The sequence below is a fragment of the Sorex fumeus genome, unplaced genomic scaffold (genome assembly GCF_029834395.1).
Source record: "Sorex fumeus unplaced genomic scaffold, SorFum_2.1 ptg000008l, whole genome shotgun sequence".
In the NCBI taxonomy this organism is placed as follows: domain Eukaryota; kingdom Metazoa; phylum Chordata; class Mammalia; order Eulipotyphla; family Soricidae; genus Sorex; species Sorex fumeus.
Window position 1 is genome coordinate 74713237 of NW_026606065.1, and position 14207 is coordinate 74727443.

A 14207-nucleotide genomic window follows, 5' to 3' on the forward strand; every position below is an offset into this window, starting at 1 on the left:
GTCTAATAATATTTATGGGCTGGTGCGATAGCACAGCGGGTAGGGAGTTTGCCTTATACATGGCCAACCCGGCCGATCCAGGTTCGATTCCTCCGTCCCTCTCGGAGAGCCCGGCAAGTTGCCAAGAGTATATCGCCCACACGGCAAAGTCTGGCAAGCTACCCGTGATATATTTGATATGCCAAACAAGTGTCACAATGGAGATGTTACTGGGCCTGCTTGAGCAAATTGATGAAAAATGGGAGGACAATGACAGTGAATAAGATTTTTAAGATTTTTAAAAATTTGCTTTGGGGACATACCAGTGATGCTCAGGACTTAATATTAGCTCTGTGTAAAGAGTTCAGAAAGTGTTCAGCTCCTGAAAGGGTTCAGAATCGAAGCTGAGTCGACCACATGCAAGGCAATCTCCTTACCCTCTCTACACTATCTCTCCATCTCAGAATTTTATATTTTATATTCTTATAGGATTTATAACAACCACCAAAATCTGTTGCTGTTTGATCACTGGAAATCTCCTATTTTCAAAATTATCTTAAAGAATATGCACTATTTATATAAAAAAGGATAAAATTGTTAAAATTGAAGTAAATATCCCTAAACATTTGCTTAAGTGGGCTCCCTATAGTAGAGCAACAGACAGTATGTAGAAATCAGATGAGATAACAAACATTTCAACTGGCAAACATGACTTTAAAGCACACTTACAAGGCTTCTATTCATTGTCATAACCTTTTGTTTTCCAAGCACAGGTAAGTAATAAAATCTACATCCCTGCAATTTTCCTCTAAATACTGTGTAACTATAATTTTAAGAGATACACATTTGGGTAGTGTGGTTATTAAGTATGATCAAAACAACCAAGACAAATATTGGCAGTGGGGGTATATTAATGTATGCAAGAACAAAATACAGAAGCAAAATTAAAATGAACATAAAAAAATTCACTAAGAAACACTGGATGGACAAACTAAATGCAGCATACTGGGAAAGAGTTTTCCAGATTGTGATTCAGGTGATTTCATTAAACAAGGGGTTTCAGAGGGTACACATAAAAATGAGTGTCACTCTAGTTGATGCAACCAAGTACTTCATAATTTTGAAACACCCAAGCAGCTGGAGCTACAAAGAGCACAGCACACTTGGTTATCAAACTCCCTGCTGCCGTTACCAGCTGGAGACACAAGCAAGAAAATTTCTGAACAAACTGTTCAGTCTCTCTACAGATATTAGCCAATTATGCTGGCATAGCAACATGGTGTATTTCTGTTGTTGCCAGTAGCAATCTGCTGGGGTTCAGCTTAATTATTAATTAGCAAAATTCACACATTCGTAAATTTGGGGCAATAAAATATTCACAGTATCTCAATATTAAATAATTCAACAAATATTTGTTAAGCTTCTACCCAGAGATAAATTAAGCCCCTGATCATAATAAACCTACAATTAATAGAGAAAGTTAAAGGCAAAGAACTATATTGAATTATGCTGTAACAATGTGAATGGAATCTTGCTTAACTGGCATTAAATATGCATACTGATTTTCACTCTGTATTAAAATTTTTGGATGCACTGCCTTATTTTATTAAAATATTGGTCTGATTTCATATGATCTAGGAACACTCAAATAATAAACAAAAAACCCAACTGTTAAATTGTAACACTGTCCTCCCATTGTTCACTGATTTGCTCGAGCGGGCACCAGTAACATCTCACAACAAATTGTGAGACTTGTTGTTACTGTTTTTGGTATATCGAATACATCACGGGTAGCTTGCCAGGCTTTTCTGTGCAGGCGAGATACTCTCAGTAGCTTGCCAGGCTCTTCAAGAGGGGTGGAGGAATAAACCCCGGGTTGGCCATGTGCAAGGCAAATGCCTTACCTGATGTGCTATCACTCCAGCCCAGCTGTTAAATATTGGTGTTCAAACATCATCACCAATGACGCCATGCTTCCATATGATCTCAGACATAGGACCACATCCACCACCTCAGTGGCCACTAAACCAAACATTTGGCTCTAAGATATATGATGTCTGAACTGTAAGATGTCTAAAGCTGCTAGTTGTAAATTAGTATTTACTCCAAGCTCTGAATGGCGGTAGGGATTCTCAGCAGAATTTGGAGGAAACAACTCAACCCTGCCTTACTTCCCAAGCTGTGGCCAATGGTTGCTTCCAGTAAGTCTCAGCACTGTATATCTGTGCTGGGGCCTTTTCTGTGATGGTGAGCACAGATGGGCCCATGGTTTCAGAACTCATTATGTAGAAACATTTTTTTTTTTTTTTTATCCTCTGAGGGAAAGTTTGAACTTTTTTTTTTTTTTCCCCCTTTATTTTATTTTATTTTTTTTAAAGTTGTAGATTTACAATTTTTTGTGCTTTGGTTTCAATTATACAATGATCAGATACCCATCCCTCCACCAGTGCCCATTTTCCACCACCATGGATAATATCCCTCCCACCCCCATCCCCCCATCCCCCCGTCTCTGTGGCAGGGCAATCCCCTGTGTTCTCTCTCTCCTTTTGGGTGTTGTGGTCTGCAAAAGAGGCATTGAGTGGCAAACATGTTCAGTCCATAGTCTACTTTCGACATGCATCTCCCCTCCTGGGAGGATCCTCCAAACATCCTTTATTTGGTGCTCCCTTCTCTATCTGAATAGCCCTTTCCTCTAGGATACCCGGCTGGCCTCTAAGTTATGGAGTAATCCTCCTGGTGCTGATCTCAGCTATTCTTGGGTATTAATCTCATACTTTGTTACTTTATATCCCCCAGATGAATGCAATCTTTCTATGTCTATCCCTCTCTTTCTGACTCATTTCGCTTAGCATGATACTTTCCATATTGTACCACTTGTATGTAAATTTCATGACTTCATCTTTTCTAAGAGCTACATAGTACTCCATTGTGTAGATGTACCAAAGTTTCTTTAACCAGTCATCTGTTAGAAACATTTTTTTTAAAAAATAAATACTACAAAACAAAAATTTAAACCCAGCTGTTTTTAGCTAGGGGAAAAAATAAAGGACATGCTGAATTATATTCTGTAAATTAGGAGCTTCAAAATAAAAAATAAACTCTAAAAAAATATTTGCTCATCAGAAAGAAACTGACGCAGGTGGCAGACTAAGGCTCTAATGGTAGAGGTCATGGCAAGGCATGTGTAAGGCTCTGGACTCAATCTCTGCTACCACGTGCTTCCCCCCCACCCCCACACACATACCACGAAAACAAAACACAAACAAAACTCCTGGGTTGGCCATGTGGCTGTGGTGCTGTTGTGGCCTGGAGCACTGCTAAGCTTAAGCACCACTAGTAATGGGTCCCATGACAATAAAGGGAAATCAATCAATATCGGTATGATTGTGAATAAAATGTTAATACAGCTTTCTTCTTTCAAAGCATTTGTGAGGTGCCTCTACTCAATCAAATGATCAAACTTTGTTGGGATGCTGATTGAGACAAATGAACTCTAAAATAATGTTCTGGTGATAGAGAAAATAGAAAATAAATTGGATACCAAGGTATATAAAGAGACTGCTATCATTTGTTAGGTATGATAATTTGCAGTGAGCTACTTGTAAGTAAAATGCATTGTGGAATATCTTATTGTCTTAAAGAAGACCTATTTAAAAGGTATGAGAGATAGTACAGGGATTATGGTGCTTTCCTTGGATGTGGCTGCTCTAAGTTTGATCTCTGGCACCACAGATGGTCCCTTGATCATCATTAGGAATGATCCTTAAGCACTGAGCCTCAAGTAAGTCTCGAGCACAGCCAGATGTGGCTAAATGCCCCTTGTTGGAAAACAAAAAGCACTAGGGAAACAGGTAAAGAAAGAAGGAAAAAATGCCAGTATTATTTATTTCTGGCACTAGAGCTCATTACATACAGAAGGCCAATACAGTAGGTAAGAACTTTCCTTGCGTGTGACTGACTCAGGCTACCTCCCTGGCAACCCATATAGCTCCCTAAGCCCCGCCAGGAGTGATGCCAGAGCTCAGAGCCAGGTGTAAGCTCTGAGCACCACAGCATGTGGGCTAAAATCAAAACAAAAGCTACTGCATATTCTAAGCTTTTAGAAAAAAATTTCATAGTAAAAAAAATTAATTCTCTTTTCATGGGACATAGCATAATTCCTCACCTATGGTAAGTACTCAACTATTATACTCTTGATGCTCTTACTAGTATAAGAATTAGTATGGTATGGTTAAAACACAAAAACAAAGACAGGAGCCTTGTGATCTAACTGCCATTAGCTAATGATATAACCCACACAAAGTATTTTAACTTGACTTTACAATACCTATGTGAAAAATAAGAACAACAAGATAATCACCTTGATGGACTAGTGTAAAACTAAATGAGATGGGGCTGGAGTGATAGCACAGTGGGTAGGGTGTTTGCCTTAAAACGCGGCCGACCCGGGTTCAATCCCCAGGATTCCATATGGTCCCCCACGCACCGCCAGGAGTGATTCCTGAGTGCAGAGCCAGGAATAACTCCTGAGCATCTCCAGGTGTGACCAAAAAAGAAAAATAAAAAGAAAAAAAACTAAATGAGATAACAGAAAACACAAAAAACACTGGGGAAACATGCAAATATTACCATTTTTAATCCTTGCTCATGAGATACTTAAACCCTACTATAGGTGAAATAAAGAACCATCCACAAGATCTTTAAGAGAGAAAAGAAGATTGAGTGAAAGCAGTGAGAAGAGGCTCAGGGGTGCTCCTGGGCAAAAGCACCTGCCTGGCAAGCATGCAGCCATGAGTTTGGTCCCTGATGCTGCCGACATGTACCAAGCACCAGGTACACTCCCTGTGGTTGTGCTATCTGAAAACCCAGCAGGCTGTGGAGTGTGAGCTATCTGGCTCACAGCAAGGTGTAAATGACAAATTATATTCCTAGTACATTTATTTTACAATTAGAAATTTGTGCCTTAAACGCTCACATTTTAAAAAATTACTCATATTAAAATATGATAAAGGGTCACGTGAGTATTTTAGAATCCCACGCTGCTCATTTTTCACTCCTACAAATACCTAATAAAATGCAACTGGCCTCTCCAAATCAAGCATTCTTACACAATATCTGAAGTTTATTCTTAGGGAGTTTTTAAACCAAAAGAACATGTGTATTTGTAGGTGGATTCTACAATCCCAAATGCTAACAATAAATATTTTGCATTGCAAATAGAGCACAGCTCGACAAATGAAAAACAAAAAAGATAAAAGAAGGAAGTTTATTCTTGACCTAGAGCTGGGACAGTGAAAGTATGATGGCTCAAAATAAATAAGCATTGCTTTATTTTTTCTCTCTCAGTGAAGCTGAAATAAACAAAACTTGTGCTATGATTAAAAAAAAAAACATATTCAGTGGGGAAGCTCTTAACTGCATGAAAAGTACATGTACTGTTATAATTATGGTTAAGTAGAAAGTAATGCATGCAGTAGCATGTTAAAGTGGTCCTATAATGTTGCATTATATATGAAGGCACTGTTAAATATATAATGTCTGGGCACCCTAACCTTTCAGGCTAAAATTGAAAGCAATTTTGGAAAGCTGATGCTCTGTGCCATAAAATCTCACATGTAAAATTGAAAGGACAAAAAAATTGCCACTCAATGCCTCTTTTGCGAAGCACAGCACCCAAAAGGAGAGAACAAAAAGGAATGCCTTGCCAATGCCTTGGGGTGGAATGGAGGGATAGGGGGTGGGGTGAGGGATGGGGGGTGGGAGGGATACTGGGAGCACTGGAGGTGGACAATGGGCACTGGTGGAGGGATGGGTACTCGATCATTGTATAGTTATAGAAACCCAAGCACAAAAATTTGTAAGTCTACAACTGTGCCTCATGGTATTTCACTAATAAAAATTTTTAAAAAAATTTAAAAAAGGACAAAAAAATCACATTTTGTGAAAATAAGAATTAGATTTACTAATTTTGCTATGGTAAAAGTGATACTTGGGCAATATTTTTAAGCATCTCAGCAGTTATGAAACCTTACCTAATGTCATAGATTCTTAGAAAAATGGCACTAATGGAAAGATAATAGATAGGAAAGATGGGATTAGGCTTAACAAATATAGTAAATCCCAAATCAATATTTACTCCCTTTATTTTCCTTCCTGTAACAGTTGCTCTACTACCAATCTTTCAAAGCTTCTCAAAATTTACAGCTTCGACTGCTGGAAAGTTTTTTCATGGATTTAAGCCAGCTTCTAGTTTGCAAACAGAAGGCTGTTACTCTGGATTTATCTATAGACAGTTTGTACTAAGCATATTCATTACACTTTATTGTATAATTATACCAGCCCACTGCTGGCTTCTTTGTCAATATTTAATCCTCAAACCTTCACTTCTAATTGATTTCTTATAAGTAGTCATCATCTGATGTTTTGGAAGGAGAAAAAGGAAAGAAAGTCTGATCAGTGGCTATAAAGTAATTTATTGCATTTCAGCCATTTCAAAATAAATCATGTAATTAAAATACTCATTTTCCTAGATCATTTGCATTTAAATAACTCCATGAGAGCTGAGTCAGCAATCACCAAGCTATCAGACAAAAGCTTCACTTGTCTTTTTCTCTTTACATTATTATGTTTCAAAATTGGAAATAAGGGTGAGTGGATTCATAAAAATATTAATAGGATCCATAAAACATACATAGCAGTGAAATACCATTGATATGTAAAGCAAGAAATGTTCAAAGCTATTGAATTCCTCTGATTTTGAAAGTTCAAAGACTATTATCCAGTCCGGGGCAGTTTGACAATAAATGAAGTCAACTTTGTAAAGGCATGCTGCATGCATACTCCACTTGGAATATCATCCATGCCTCAAAATAAGATGTGAACTCTCAGCTCTTTTTCTCCCTCTGGAGAAGCCACTGTTCTTTCCTAAAAATGCAACGCTCACTCTCATTTCCCCCACATATTTCTCTAGAAAAATAGGTTAAACTATTTTACTTTACACACACACACACACACACACACACACACGATCACATTCCTTAAAAAGTAGTATTTGAGATAAGGATAGGGCATAGGGGAAAAAAGCCTGTATCTTCATACAACTTCTTAGCAATGTACATCTCTGCGAAGTATGTGCTCATCAACAAACAATGCTTCACATTCACTTGCACAACCAGGATGAGCTCAAGTACAGCTATGGAGTGTGATCCCAGGCAAGCAAATGTGCAAATGCTACAACTACAGTGTTCTAGCCCCTGCAAGAAATGTGGTTGCGTGAGTACTGCATTCAGAGGTGAGAGTCCTGCAACCAAGAGTTTACCCACTATAGTCAAGCAAAAAGGGGAAAAAGAGGAGGGAATTAAAAACAAAAACAGAAGATGCTATTCACAGTGAGTCTATCATTCAGTTAAGGAAGATGATCAGAACTCTCTAAATAGAAAGTCCATTTCTCTTCCCTGCCTAGACATGTGCTGGATCTCTACTAGTAGTAGGTATTGTGCGAACCACCAAACAAACATTAATGAGCAGGAGAATGTTCTAGGAGAAAGAGAAAAGCCAGGGAGACAGTTACTGTGCATGTATAAACAAGAGTATCTGACTGATACAATGACGGAGACAGAAGTAAGAAGCACTGAAACTCAGCTCAGAGGAGTAAGGGAAGCCGTCCCAGAGTCAGAGGAAGAGGGTGTGGGAAGCCCTCGTGGTATACTTCATACAGAAGGAAGAGGATTCACCAGGACCAGAGTGGAAATAAGAAACTGAGGGAAGTCCAAAGTGGCTTGAGCTGACACAAAATATAAAAGGCGGCATCTGAGGCCGAAGACTAGAAAACTGGACCCATAGGTGAGATGGTGCAGGACACTGAGAGGCCAAACTAAAGCTGGGAACTAAGGGCAAAGAGCCAAGCTAAGCCAGAAAAAGAATTAGCTTTCAACTGACAAGTGTGTAGAGTAAGCTGGAGTGGGATTCGGGCTGGGGCAAAGCAGCACTAGGAAACCACTCCTGCAACGCAAGGGGGAGGTGATGGCGAGGGTGGCCGAGAGGGAAAGGGGAAGGGATCCTCTGGTGGGATAAACAGATGGGGCCTGAGAGCTGACTGTGTGAGATATCATTTAAGCCCTGAGGGAATTCTAAAGTTTAGGAGGTAGGAAATAAAAAAGCAGCATAAAAAAAGGGAATGCCCTGCCACAGAGGCAGGGTGGGATGGGGAGGATGGGGGGTGGGAGGGAGACTGGGAGCCGTGGTGGTGGGAAATGGGCACTGGTGGAGGGATGGGTGTTTGATCATTGTATAATTGAAACCCAAGCACAAAAATTTGTAAGTCTATAACTGTACCTCATGGTGTCTCACTAATAAAATTTTTTTTAAAAAGCAGCATATAGTAAGAGAATGTGTTGATGTCTTCAATACAAATGTTTATCAAATATCAATGTAAATATCAATTTACATTTTTTAAACAAAAACACTTATGCTTTTATATACAACCACATAAAATTAGTAGCATTTAGGTAAATCAGCCATATGACTGGGAAAGAAATGAGTAACTTCTAAAAAGCTTATTTTATTAATAAGAAAACACGTTTTTAAAACTGTTACTACCATTGATTTAACTCTACCTGGTTTCCTGTCACAACTCACCTGATTGCCAACCAATAGTAGGTGTTCTCCAAGAAGAAAGTCTTTTAGCATATCTTCCATCACTACCATGTGCTAGAGAAAAAACAACTGGAGGTTAGTTGTGTTTTGCATAGTCAAAGTAAAAAAAATTAACCATAACTACATCTTCTTGGAAAGTGAACCCACCACTGTAATATACAATACTGAACTGGATTTAAGAAAAACAAAATTGGGGCCGAAGCGGTAATACAGCAGGTATGGTGTTTGCCTTGCACACTGCTGACCTTGGTTCAATCCCCAGCATCCTATATGGTTCCCCAAGCACCACCAAGAGTAATTACTGAGTGCAGATCCAGGAGTAACCCCTGAGTGTCACTGGGTGTGACCCAAAAAGCAGGAAAAAAAATACCTTAGTGATGAATATAATTAATCATGTAGGCCTCTACTTACAAAAAACCTCAACTAGTTCACCTAAGCCAGATTAAGACACTGACCAACATTTCAAAATGTATTTGTAATTCAACTCAATTATTTTCAACTGTTGAATTATGGGTCGGCCCGGTTGGCCACATGCAAGGCAAACGCCCTATCCGCTGTGCTATTGCTCCTGGCAAGCTACTGAGAGTATCTTGCCCGCACAGCAAAGCCTGGCAAGCTACTTGTGATGTATTCAATATGCCAAACACAGTAACAACTGTCACAATGGAGATGTTACTGGGCCCGCTCGAGCAAACTGCTGAACAATGGGAGGCCAGTGACAGTGACAATTGAATCATGTAGAACTCGTTTATATTTAATGCAATGGTTTAATCAGTACTTGCTAAATACATAGACTTTCTAAAAATTATTGGAGATAACCATGTAATCTCGTCCACACGGCAGAGCCTGGCAAGCTACCCGTGATGTATTCGATATGCCAAACACAGTAACAACAAAATCTCCAATGGAGACATTACTGGGCCCGCTCGAGCAAATCGATGAACAACGGGAGGGCCTTTACCTTTACCTTTTACCATGTAACTAATTTGTAACCATTACTTTCAAAGGATAGATAGCTTTATAACTAAAAATATATTATGTATTTGTACATTTAAATCAAATGACATATTATAAAAAATTAAATTTGTACCAGGAATAGAGCTGCATCCCTTGTGGACATGCTTGGATTTGATCCCAAACTAGGTAAACAATCTGAATTACAGATGTTCACAATGGCTATAAAGAAAATTGCGTTTTTCTTTCTGTGTGTGTGTGGGAGGGGTACAACCTGGCGATGCTCAGGGCTTACTCTTGGCTCTGTGCTCAGGAATTACTCCTAGTGGGCTCTGGGACCCTATGGGGTTGAACCCGAGTTGGCTGTGTGCAAGGCAAGCACCCTACTTGCTGTACTATATCCTTGGCCCTGCATTTATCTTTTCTAGCTTGAAAATTAAGAGAAGCATAATTTGGTTAAAGACTTATGAGGGAAGGGGTTATGGGGTTATATATCCCAGAATGATTACTATTTCTATTCCTCTTTCAGTTTTCTGTATTGAAGCAATAATGGCCTCATAAGTACTGAAGTTCTCTATTTGAAAAAACAAACAAACAAAACCCAGAATAATCTTTGCCACTTACATATGCTACAAATTTTTTCTAATTACTGTCTTTTCTTTACTTGATTTATGGGTTTTTTTTGACACCTACAGTATTTTCTCTTTACTTGACAAACTTAGCATTGTTTTAAGAACTCCTTTTTTATTTTTATTTTATTTTATTTCATTTGCTTTTTGGGTCACACCTGGTGATGTTCAGGGGTTATTCCTGGCTTTGTACTCAGGAATCACTCCTGGTGGTGCTCGGGGGACCATATGGGATGCTGGGAATCGAACCCAGGTCGGCCTCGTGCAAGGCAAACGCCCTACCCGCTGTGCTATTGCTCCAGCCCCAGAACTCCTTTTTTAAAGAGGAAAAAAACTTTTTTTTCCATTCTTCAGATATATGAGTATTCTCAAGATTTACCTTGGCAGCCTTTTAAAAATAAATAAATCCTTTCAGATATACTATTTAGCTAGCGTTTTAATAAAACTCAAGAAGGACAAGCATATCTTTGCATATCCTGGTAAAAATAGACTATTCAAAATTAAGGAAAAGCAATTAAAACGTAAGAAAAATCAGGTGTATAGTTATTGTCTTTAAGAGGGAGTTCTAGGGAAGCCTGCCTCACGAGCTCAGGGAAGAGGCAGCGGAATAGAGAAGGGATCACTAAGTCAATGATGGTGGGAGGGACCGTTTAGGATGGACATGAGTGCTGAAAGTAGATAAAGGACCAAACGTGATAGTCTTTCAGTATCTATATTGCAAACCACAATGCCCCAAAGTAGAGAGAGAGTATGGGGGAAATTTTCTGCCATAGAGGCAGAGAGAAGGTTAGGATGGGAAGAAGGGGCGGGATACTGGGGACGTGGGGGTGGAAAATGTGCACTGGTAGGGGGATGGGGGGTTTCAGTCATTATATGACTGAAACTCAAACATGAAAGCTTTGTAACTGTATCTTATGGTGATTCAATTTAAACAAAGAAAGAGCACCAAATAAAGGGTGTTGGGAGGATCCTCCTCCCAGGATGGGAGAAGCATGCTGAAAGTAGACTATAAACAAAACATGATTGCCACTCAATGCCTCTTTTGCAAACCACAGCGCCCAAAAGGAGAGAGAGAACAAAAGGGAATGACCTGCCACAGAGGCAGGGAGGGATGGGGGGATGGGGGGTGGGAGGAAGACTGGGAGCCGTGGTGGTGGGAAGTGGGCACTGGTGTAGGGATGGGTATTTGATCATTATATAATTGAAACCCAAGCACAAAACTCTGTAAGTCTACAACTGTATCTCATGGTGTCACACTAATAAAAAAATTTAAAAAAGATATTAAAGACTATCCATAACAACCCCACACACAAAAAAAGAAGGTGTTCTGGAAAATATTTTAATCTGTGTTCTAATGATGATGTGATCTGAGACCATTTTCTTCTAATTTCAAGAGTCAGTGCTAATTTTCAAATAATATAAAGTTCTCAAGTAATAATAAATAGGGCAATTTGTCTGGGGAATGAATGGAAACACTGAAATGAACACGGGCATATACAGATTTTTATTTAAAATGAAGATACTGAAAAAAAATACCCTACATTGGCTTTCTTTCTCACTTTCCTCACAGCCTCCTACTACATGCTCCCATTAAATCTAACTTCTCAAATCAACAAACATTATCCAAGATGATGGTAAATGACAAAAGCATCCGTGTTTTAATCTCGTGAGCACTCTGAATCATAGACAGTTCCTTAAGTCTCTTTTAGTTGTTTCTCTCTCTTGATCAAAGTCTAAGCAACTAAACTTAACTATATTAACTTGTTAATCTTATATTACAAAAAGTAACTATATACAGCTGTTTCTTTCAATCTCCATAGCAGCTGTTTCTTTCAATAACCATGGCTTATTTTAAAGTAATCATCTCTGGTCTAGATTTTTACCAGGCAATCTGGCTTCCTTAGCTTCAGTCTCTCCTTCAGACAATGTGCCCTCCACAGTATTGCCAGTTATCACTTAAAATCATGTCACTTTCTTAAACTTCCTTAAATAACTCTGAAATCCTAAAACACTCCTTACTTGATGATTCAGTCTCATGTACCATGACTCTCATTCTCCTACATTATTATGTTTCAGTCATGGGCACGTTTATAGTTATTTTCTCCTTAGTCTTTCTTTTTCTCCCTAGTATTACATTTCCATCAAACTATTATTTCTTTGTTAAACTAATCTTTGTCATCCCACACCAAGTTCCACTGACTCCACTTCCTAAATAGCCCTGCGCTGTGTTCTCTCTACCCAACCTGCTATAACTTACTTTACTAAGATCCTTCATTAAACCAACACCCAGACTACAATAGTCTCCTCTCTAGCCTTTCTCCGCCTTGGCTCCAATTCACAGACATTCAAAGTTAATGCAGGGGCTGGAGCAATAGCACAGCGGGTAGGGCGTTTGCCTTGCACGTGGCCAACCCGGGTTCAATTCCCAGCATCTCATATGGTCCCTTGAGCACCGCCAGGGGTAATTTCTGAGTGCAGAGCCAGGAGTAACCCCTGAGCATCGCTGGGCGTGACTCAAAAAAAGAAAATAAATAAATAAATTAATTAATGCAAAGTTAACCAAAGTGAAAATGTGCTTAAAATCTTTCAATATCTTCCTCTCTTCTAACTAGCATCTTAATTAGAAAGATCGAGATGATCTGACCCTTTCCTAACTCATCAACTTCCTATTTTGTCATGCTTTCACTTGAAACTTCATTTCTGTGCCAGCATCAGTTATATACAGTTCCCCAAATGAGCTATTCTCCCACATAGCAGTTTTTCAAATACTAGATTTTCTATTTAAAAAATTCTCCAATTTGTCTGGTTAACTCATTTTCCAGGATCAATCCAATCAAGGACCATTATCTCATCAATGCTACCACAGTAACCTAAACACAATTCCATTGCACTCTATAGTAACCATGTGCATTTACTTGTATGTCTCTGCCTCTGTACATCTATAAGCAATTTGAGTAAAGTGAGGGGATAAGGATTGGGTTTCATAATACTAGGGGATTAAGTTTAAATATTGCATTTTAAATTTTTTCACATCCAAAATTGGGTTTATTAAGAGACTATTAGTTTCTCCATCCTCACTGCTGCATGTATATTTCTTAATGACTTGTTTAATAAAAAAAATAATACTGATTATAAATACTTCTTAAGATTCGGTTCTAGGGGAAGTCTAGACCACACTTGATGGTGCTTGGGGGCTACTACTGGCTCTGTGCTCAGTAGTGAGTAGTGCCAGTACTCAGTAGACCATACAAAGTGCTAGATATTCAAACCAGTGCTGGCAAAATGCAAAGCAAGAAAAGCCTTAACCTCTGTACTATCTCTCTTGCCACCAAACCCAAAAATCTTATTCTTATTAATCCAAACAAGCCCGGCAAGCTACCAAGAGTATCTTGCCCACACGGCAAAGCCTGGTAAGCTAACCGTGATGTATTCAATACGCCAAACACAGTAACAACAAGTCTCACAATGGAGACGTTACTGGGACCACTCGAGCAAATTGATGAACAATGGGAGGACAGTGACAGTGACATATTAACATAGCAGATATTACGTATCAAGCATTATGCAATTTGTCTGAGATACAAAATAAAGAAAACACAGGGATTTGCCTGAATGATGTGGAAAAATACTTAAAAAAATCAGTTTTGGGAGCTAGAGAGTACAGAAGGCAAGGCTTTTGCCTTGATGCAGTCAACTTTGGTTTGATTCCAAGCACCTCATATGGTCCCCCAATCACTTCCAGGAGTGATCCCTTAGCAACGAGCCTGGTAAGCCATGAGCACCACCAGATGTGACCCCTAAACCAAAACAAATGAATAAATAAAATAAACAAATAGACTAGAGTAGGTAAAATTTTGAAAAATAAAAATAAATAAAATTTAGCTTAAAATCACAATATGGTAAGGAAACCCATGGGGCATGGAATAAGATGGTAGAAGAAACACCTAAATATACAAGAAGCAGTGAAAATTATAGGCTCAAACAGAAAGT

General features: G+C 38.9%; 1 protein-coding gene across 1 annotated transcript in view; it reads right to left on the reverse strand.

Moving 5' to 3' along the window:
* The window catches only part of VWA8 (von Willebrand factor A domain containing 8), a 365156-nt gene that overhangs the window by 207180 nt on the left and 143769 nt on the right, over positions 1-14207 (reverse strand). The window contains exon 20 of the mRNA XM_056109482.1: positions 8617-8688. Within this exon, the coding sequence (XP_055965457.1) occupies positions 8617-8688 (72 nt within the window). The remainder of the gene's footprint in view (positions 1-8616; positions 8689-14207) is intronic.